The sequence below is a fragment of the Mastigoproctus giganteus genome, chromosome 5, assembly GCF_048544385.1.
Source record: "Mastigoproctus giganteus isolate SK-2022 chromosome 5, ASM4854438v1, whole genome shotgun sequence".
NCBI classification, from domain to species: Eukaryota; Metazoa; Arthropoda; class Arachnida; order Uropygi; family Thelyphonidae; genus Mastigoproctus; species Mastigoproctus giganteus.
This window is the reverse complement of record NC_143579.1, coordinates 49,339,085-49,348,435: the sequence shown is the minus strand read 5'-3', so window position 1 is coordinate 49,348,435 and position 9,351 is coordinate 49,339,085. Positions and strand designations below refer to the sequence as shown.

Here is a 9,351-nt window from a genome sequence, read left to right as displayed (position 1 = left end):
TGTAGTACCTACCTCTATGTGCCCTTTGGATTTCTTTATCAAGACGTAAAGAAAGATCATAAATATGCAGTTAATGATTTTAGGGGAGAAGGGGTATGCGCGCTCAGTTGGTTTGTGGAGATATCTCGTAGTCGTACAGTTTTTAACAAAAAAAACTCCTTTTTCGTCAGACAAATTATGCTGCGATGGAGGCACTGAGGGCGGTCGTAAAACTGCCTGTAGGACTGATTCCGACAATGTTTCAGAAGTTCGTGACAATGGAAGGGCTTTATTCAATGGCGGCTTGCAGTAAAACTCCTCTTCGATAATTCTACACTGTCACAAGATCAGGAACGTTGACTTTACTACGTTCCTGAACTTGTGACAGTGTAGAATTATCGATTATCACAGGTTCAGGAACGTTGACTCGACTAATTCTCCTAAAGATTCAATGGACTATTTGTAGCCCTTACCTCCCCTCCAATAGAAATATTAGGTTCGTAGAATGGTCTTTTAAATTTTAAGCTCCTAGATGTGGTCCTTTAAAAAATAAGCCATTAAAAATTTCGAGATTTTATTGATCATCTTGAACCATAATAATTGGTCCATAATCATTTAGTGGAAATCGGGTGGACAGAATGGTCTTTATTAGATTTAGAGCCAAGACAAGCGCGCGCTCTCTCTTAAATTTCTTAAACGTCTATATAAAGGCACACAGGGGTAGATCATTAGAAATACACTTGCAATGTGATTATTTTTAAGATTATCTTTCTATTTTTTTTTTAAGATTATATTTGTACAAGTTGCAGATTTAGGATCAAAACGAAACAAACACTTTGTCGGTTTTGCAAGCTTTCCTTACAAAGCTAAAGAGAAAAATCTATGCAAGCATGTTTTATTTTTTAAGTGCACACAAAAAACGATTTTTATTTCAATCATGATGTTAATTTTGTTTTAGTAAGTGGACGATGCATATTAAATATTGCAACTTCTTTATGTACAAAGGCTGTGAAACCCAAGGAATTGGAAAAATTACCCATTCCAGGCTAGAGACATGAAGGTACCATAAAAATAGTTATCTTCGTAGGTATAAAATGGGAGAAATAAAGTGGAACAGTCCTCAGATGAAGAATGTTTCTTGGGTGGTCTCCTCACAAAATGGATTATCTACATCTAAGTTCGTTCTATACAAAAACAGGGAAGGGATTAGAATCAAAAATTCTTGCCATGGAATACTCTAAGCATGAAACTCACTTGGAAAAATTGGAAAAACATGGTAAGAACGGATGTTAAGCACATCCCAGGCATAAGGCCACCAATGGTAGGGTAGCAGGAGTTCAAAGGTCATTGATCCCAATGCTGTTTCTTCGTGGTTCTTTTCAACAAATCAAAGAAATGAATTCGATACTTGGAAATCGCAACTATCCACCGTCTAGAAGAACAAGAGCATATTCGTAAATTAGGAAGACCCACACTCCAATGCACAGATTAATCTTGTAGAACGCAACTGCCCAAGTTTTGTATTTTCCTGAGTACAAATGAACATTGCACATGACTATATATATAATATACGATACACTACAAATTCACCATTATAATATAGCAAGTTACTCATCTGCAAGAATCTTTGAAAATAGCTCCTATGAAAACAAGGCAGATGATTGTCTTTCTAAATATCGTTTGCCTTTTTAGATTCCTCTCCTATCTCAAACATTCTCCTCTCTGATACCGGTTGCAGTGGATAGTTGCAATGTTCCACGCGTTTTCTAAGAATAGTTTACAAGATAAAAAGAATCCTACAGTGAGATTGTTGTAGAAGCTAGAGGCGTACAAAATCTGCATTTCTTCGTATATACAACATATGTCATAGCTGGTTGTCGACTATAAAAACAATCAATGCATAAACTTTTCTTTTTGTTATTTTGCTTGAGGTGTGTTGAATACTGGTGGATATATAGAATGATGTCCGTTAAGCACTAGGTACTTTCCCAAGGAAAAAGTTCAATTGCACCTTTGCCTTGTAGGCTACAAGAACATGTATGAATCAATAAAATAAAATAAAAATCACAGAAATGAGGATAACTCTTTCTGTCTCTCAGTCCATTTATCATTCTTACAAGAATGAAACAGCCAATAGTGAAATAGCACACACACACGCGCACACACACGCACACTGACTAGAAAAAGAGTTTGGTCAACGTTACCTTATAAGATAATGGTAATATCAATGAAAGAAAACCATTTTTTTTCTGCGCATGTATAAAATTATTAGCTAACACACACTGGAGTGATTCAGAACACAAAGATATCTAGAAATAAAGCTAGTCTCTGGAAAAGTTCTGATTATTTCTTAATTTGTAAGAATTCTATTACCTTGCAGTACGTTGAAAATTTGCTTCTGCGTTATACTGCACTCATTGCAGTTGATATATCGGATGAATCGCCCGCATTAATACCTCCAGTTTCAGCTGAATGGTTTTGAAAATAATGCAGTCTGGAAGCACAGAAAAAATTTCCTATTCATCTACTTTTTATAGCTTAAGGTATATTGGGATTATAACCAATTAATCTGAAGCGATGACCCAAATGAATCAATAAATATCATTTGGTTTTCGCTCAATATAATAGCCAAGATCGTTGGAATAAATCTACTTGAAACACATACTTATCATTGGCCACGCCCTTAAAAAAAGTTACTGATTGGAAGTATTGAATGTTTACGACACCGATACATGCTATCATCTGCTCTCTGCCCAAATGGATCCTTCGGTTTAAAAAGGCAACTTCTAGACAAGGCAGTCCTTGTCATCATTCAATGTATAAAGGCGATTGGTAAAAAGCTAATGGAAGAACTGATGAATCCTGTTTTCTAAAATCCGTTTTAATCGTAGAAGCAAATTTCCTTGTAGAGCTGAGGCATGGTTGATCTATTCGCAGCAGCAGCAGCAGCGTCACGCTGCCGTCTTTCGATATCTATCACATTTGGCCTTGGAAGTACGATTCCTATCGTTCTATTCTACAACTAATGGTCAAATCACCGAGGTTCACATCTCTAAGCACCTAAAGCCAAGCGCTGTATTGGTTACTCATGTCTGGTGGTACAGATCTAAAATATACACATTTCAATAACGAAGATCCTCCACAGGAAGTCGCCAGCGCCTGCGGTTTTTTTCTGACCGCTCCGTTTTAGCGTATCCAACTTGCTTTTATATTAAGTGACTCTAAACAGGAGTCAAAATGAGGAGGCTCTCGGCATACCGAGATAGGATATTCACAAGGATGATGTTAGTCAGGTAACATCCCAAGCTGTTTTTTTTTTTTTCCTTTATCTGCATTCATAAAGCAGGGATGCTACCTTCTGCCTTGTGTCCTGGATGTGGAAGTCCTTAGTCCTTTTTGAACTAGAAGATTTCGTAATTTTTGCAAGTTATTTTGTGTGATAGGATCATCGGGTCTTAATCTCAGGGCTTCCAAGTAACTGGATTCTGCTTCTAATAATTTGCCATTGACGTGTAGCATTGCTCCCAAGTTCATATGACTGGTAACCTCCTGGAAAAAGACAGTAAAATAAACATCAGATAGATAATATCAAATTAAATCAACAAGTAACAAAACAATTGAAAATTACACTGATTTGGCTTTGCATTAGCAACAACTCCTTGTGTATGAATCGACTGGTCTGCGACGTTAGTGAAGGCTCAAAGTCGAATGTTTAACATAAGATTGTTGTTCTCAACAATCTTATGTTAAGGTGGCGATCATTTTGTGAGTGTTGGGGAAGAATGGACTGAATCAGAGATCTTTCCGACTTCGAACGTGAAATGATTGTGGGGGCAAGACGTGCGGGTGCCAATATCTCTACAATAGCCAAAATGGTTAAGTGCTTCCGTTCTGTGGTCCCACGGGTCTACAGCAGCGGTCGAACAACCAGCCAAAGGTCACTTGTGAACAGCCACGTGTGTCTCGTCTGTAACACGATAGGGACTCAACTAGCTAGTGCAACGTAGACAACAAGACCAATATCTACATGGCCTATGCGCCGGGCATTAGCTGGTATAGGTTATGGCAGTCGAAGACAGTCATGGGTACCCATGCTTACTGAAAGATACAAGAAACTGCGCCTTGCATGGGCGCTTCAGCACCAACACTGCACCACCAACATGTGAAAGTTTGTCGCCTGGTCGCACGAATCCTGTCTCCAACGGCATCATGCTGATGAGCGTATCCGCATTTTGAGAAAGCAACATGAGACCATGGTACCTGGATGCACTGTCTGTGTTCGGAAGGCTGGAGGCGATGGTGTTATGGTTTGGGGACTGTGTTCGTGGCGTACCCTGGTTCTCTGATCATCGTCAGTCAGCTGCTCAGTGGGAATGCCTACCTTTCTGTCATTGCCAACCAAGTACACCACTTCATGACAACAGTGCATCCTGCTAACTTTGGCGTCTATCAAAAAGACAATACCCCATGCCATAAGGCATGGCAGGTTGCTGACTGACTTCAGGAACATGACAATGACTCTCTTGTCCTGCCATAGCTAAACATCTTACCCAATTGAGAATGTTTGGGACCTATTGGAAGAATATTCGATGCTGCTTCCATTCATCTGACAATGTGCGAGCATTACTGGACACATTGTGCAATGCATGGGTAGCATTACCACAGCACACCCTGCAACATTGTATCGAGTCCATGCCAAGACGTGTATGGGCTGTATTATGGGCAAAGGATGGCCCATGAAATATTAGGTAGGTGTTGATATGCAAAGCCAACTCAGCGCATATTTGATTATTAAAATATTTTAATTAATAAATGTCTGATAGAAAATTCAGGATGGAATATATTACATAATTCCTAAATATAGCTTTAGTTTTTAATACTACTTTTTTTATTTAATATGGAGTTCCACTGATGAAGACTGTTACTGATCGAAACGTTAAATTATTTCAGTTCTAAATAGATATGTCTTCAATCTCCACTCATTTCTGTAACTCTGATCCCTACTTATAATTTAGGGTCTTTTTATACACTTTTTTTCTTCTTAACTCTAAGACTGACGACGTAGAAAAAGTATTACGCAAACTTTAAGAACAAAAAAAGGTTTTATTTTCCTTTCAAAGATTTTACTTCAATTTTTTTTAAACCAGTTTTCCAATTTTCGCCATGCTTCGGATCAGCAACACCGGGGATAGCCTTACAACACCACTGAAGACGTCTTTGTCATATGTTTTCAAGTTTCTCAGAGCGTGTAGATAGTCACTGGACCATGGGTTCTAAGAAGCTAGCAATGAAAGAATATACTGCTGTTTTTATTTATTATTATTTTTTTATTTTTCATTTTTTCTATGACCGGAACGACCTCTGTTAGAAACTGGTAGCGCTAATTAAGTAAGGATAAAAACAAGGGGTCGTGACCTTAACGAAAATTAGGCTGCACATAGAAGAGGAGGGATGTTACTTGTTAATTCTAAATTTCATTTCATGCTACAAACTTTTTAATGTGATAGACGAGACAGCGTTCTCTAATAGAACATCAATTAAAAAGTAGCCAGACACGTGCAATAAGTTTTTAATAGTTCGAATTTGAAACCAGATGTAGGAGTTGCTCAATAGACCCTTGGATGATGCGGGGATGAAAGGAAGTTTTTTTTTTTTGTATTGTTTTGTTGTTTCTGTAAGGTCCTACCGATTAACTAAGCCATTGTAGTGTTAAGAAGCTTAAAGAAAATCCCTTTCGATATTTTTTTTCCCCCTTTTGTGTAAATTATTTTTTGGAATATTTAGCGAGGTGTAAACTTACATTTGGTCTGAGCTTGACTGCCATGAAATAATATTTTTCGGCTTCGTTATTTCTTCCAGCTTGTCTGCAACATAAAAAAAAAAAAAACAATAAGAAATCTTTGCATACCTTAAAAAAAAATTATTTTTTAAACACCCTACCAAAATATTGGACCATGCAGTCCAGGTCTTATATTACTGCACCCTCTTAGAGCGCTGGCGAGTCACTGCCCATAATTTCACTATCGTAAGTAATCTAATCCAGCTTAATTCTGGGATTGTGGGCTATCTCATTTATAGCTCTCGTCAACTCCCTTTGCAGAAATCTGCGCGAAGGAAACACGATTTGGATTCTTCCGTTGTTACTTAAGGACTGAACGTTGCTTCTAATTTCTAACCCTACTCTGGAAAACTTTACCTTTCATTTTCGTTCTAAAAATGATTTCAACTAGGAAATAACGCTTATCCATATTTCATTTTACTGAAATTATTATTAATAGCCATATGGTGCAAGGAAGCCTGGGGCTTATGCTGCACCAGCCAAAAAAAAATCTGAGAGAGAGAATCGCCAAGAAAGAGAAGAATGATAATATCCAGCTCAGGACCCTGGGTGTGCCAAGCCCATACTCACCTGATGCTGAGCCCTGGGGTAGTGAATATGTTTAAAAACTTAAATTTTCAGTAGAAACTTTATGGTATAAGAGATTTTAAAATGGATTTTACATATATATTTTGTAAAATTGTTTAAAATTGTGTGTCCAACTGATTTTAAACTGTAGTGAATATAAATGGTCTTAGTTTTCACAAAGGAGCCATTTTAAACTTTAACTACTTTAAAACAAACGTTGATATAATGTTGGCTACATTTATTTAAGACTCATAGAACGATAAATGGTGAAAACAAATCGACGAAAAGAGAAGACAAGTGGCAGGTTAGCCTCTTCTTGATATTATTGTTTGAAAGCGGTACAGTATCTAGGCAACTCGTTATATAAGAACTAGCTCTCTTATGAGTACTAAGACTAAAAGATGAAAATATTTACCGGTTGCATGGTTCGTTTAGACAAGCCAGTCATTGCAGAAGTTCGTTTAACCTGTTTTTGATCTTAAAACATCTATAGCAGCATCTAACAATGAATGTAACGAAAATGCGAGACGAAAATTGAACATTCCATATTATTTTCAGTATGAATGAACTGGAAAATAATTTATTCGCAAGAAATTAACTTCTGCACACTTGTTTCTCTGCTAAGGGAGTTGGTACTACCTATAGATCCGACATGGATGGGAACGTACTAAAATTCGATTCTCTAATATTTTGGTAGGATACTGTATACAGAAATGAAATAATCACAAATTATATAAATTAGAATAATCTAAAATTGTGACCAATTATTTAGCATACACTTTCGAAACTGTTAAGTAAGCTCAAAGAAATCGAGAAAAAATAATATTTTTTGTCTGATTTTTCTTTAAAAAATTCAGTCTGAATTTTTTAAAGAAAAATCAGGGGGAAATAAATCTGAGCTTCTGTGTCTAATTGAACATTTCGTCGATAGAGGGCGAATGGAATAATTTTCTTTATCTTTTGGAGCAGTTAACAAAATTCCTAAATAATTAAAAACTGCTGCATATAGCGCCATTTAATTATGATATTTATTTGTAATAAATTTAACCTATATTCTTACCTCAGAGTGTTTGCTGTATTAAAAATTATCTCGTATTCACCAGGAGCCAATTCTGCAGCACGGACATAAATATCTGCCGCTTCAACATGCCTTTCTGATTCTGACAAAAACTGTCCTGTGAGCGAAACAGGAAATGACGTATTAAGTCATTATTACTGTTTAGCTATTATCTGTTTTATTGTATTGGAATCTTTCATAGTTAATTTTAATTAAATATTTCAATAAATATTGTATTATTAAATGTACGCTTTAATATTAAATAATTTAATAACATTTAATATTAAAATGTAATATAGACTAAGATGACTATTGCACTTAATATATACATAGTCTAAAATGTAATATTTAAAAATATCAGTGATATTACTACTCAAGACAAACAATAATTATATTTGAAATGTTAGTGTAATTAAAATATTGTTTCTTATTGGTAATTTTATTTTCTGGTTTTTAAATAAATTTTTATTTTTTATTATTTTTACAATACACCGTTTATTAACCAATAATGAAATTATATGTATAATTTTTAACCGGAAATGACGTATTATTATGTCACTAATCGAACTTATAACGGAAGAGCTTACCGTAGTGTTGATATACGCTTGAATCATTAGGTGCTAGAGATTTTGCTTTAAGAAACCATCTTTCAGCTTCTCCTTGTCGATTCTAAAGACAGTAAGGAAATACAGTTACCAGAATGCAATTTAAAATTCTCTAATTAAATTCAAACATTGTTTTACAGAATAAAGTTCAAAATACGAAACTAACCCATTTAAAAAGCAACTTTGCATAAGTAAGATGAGCTGGAATATGGTCTGGTTTCACGCGAAGTGCTTCTATGTACCAATGTTCAGCTTCTTGGTATTGTCCTAATTTGAAAAATGCTTCACCTGTCGTAAATATAGAAAAAAAAAATTACCTTAGAGTTATTAAACAACAGGGGCGTAACTTAGAGCTCTTACAGTAAATCTAAACGTATTTTTACGTGTTCTCATGCTTTCTCTTAACCCACTAAAAGGCTTTTGTATAAATGAAAAACAATCCACTTCCACATGTCTTCATAGATCACGTACTTAATGCATTTTCTTCAGCAATCTGCTATAATGTATCGGGGCAGACATAGCTCAAGCTGTCTGTAAAATGCGTCGTTCTTCTATATCTAACATTCAGCAAGATAAACTTTACTTGATATAGAGACCACCGAGGCGTCTCTTCTTCCAACAACTCCCCTGCCCTTCTAGCTAAAAGCTCAAGATACTCGTCAATATTTTAAAGTAGAATGCCCTGATATCGTACACTACCATCGCTCATATGAAAGTTAACTTAGATTTTAAAATAACCATTCCAACGTATATAGAACAATACTGACGTGCGAATCATTCTGAAACTTATGGAATACTTTAATAATCCTGACATTTATAAATATGGTTTTAAAAAGTTGTAAATATTACAGATTTTTTTAAGTTTGGGTAGCTTCCGCTAGAGGGCGCTGCAACGTTGCATTTCTTTATTTGTGTGTATTTCGTATTTTTTTTTTTTTTTTACTTTTCGAAGTGCTTGATATTTGGCAAAATCAGCCATATGCAACGATAGACAGAAGGTAAAAAAAAAAAAAAAAGTTTGTACTATAACAGATGACACCTTGATTGATGTTTTCTGTTTTGAAAGGGTAACAAAGTTTTAGAAATTGAAAAAAGAAAACTTTCGCTCCAGACAATTCTGGTACATTTTTAAAGCTTAGACTTTGTTTTTGTATTTAGTTATGAAAAAATACGTTACAAACAACAACAACAAAAAATGTCTTGTTGTTCTTTAATGTTTTTTATTGTGCTGTTAAGAAAACCATTAGTTTGTAGAAAAAACTTATTTTTCTTTTAAAAAAATAAACCTTGCATTATATAATCAT

The 9,351-nt window shown here is 35.3% G+C and overlaps 1 protein-coding gene across 3 annotated transcripts in view; it reads right to left on the bottom strand.

The window, feature by feature from the left end:
- Window positions 1–737: 737 nt before the first annotated feature.
- Window positions 738–9,351, bottom strand: part of LOC150085378 (protein O-mannosyl-transferase TMTC2-like) — a 217,782-nt gene continuing 209,168 nt past the window's right edge. For all 3 annotated transcript variants that reach the window (XM_090374012.1, XM_090374013.1, XM_090374014.1), the window contains 5 exons: window positions 8,214–8,335; window positions 8,030–8,111; window positions 7,446–7,560; window positions 5,780–5,843; window positions 738–3,528 (listed from right to left, as the gene is read on the bottom strand). In XM_090374012.1, coding sequence (XP_090230138.1) covers window positions 3,331–3,528; window positions 5,780–5,843; window positions 7,446–7,560; window positions 8,030–8,111; window positions 8,214–8,335 — 581 coding nt within the window. In that variant the 3' untranslated portion in view covers window positions 738–3,330. The remainder of the gene's footprint in view (window positions 3,529–5,779; window positions 5,844–7,445; window positions 7,561–8,029; window positions 8,112–8,213; window positions 8,336–9,351) is intronic.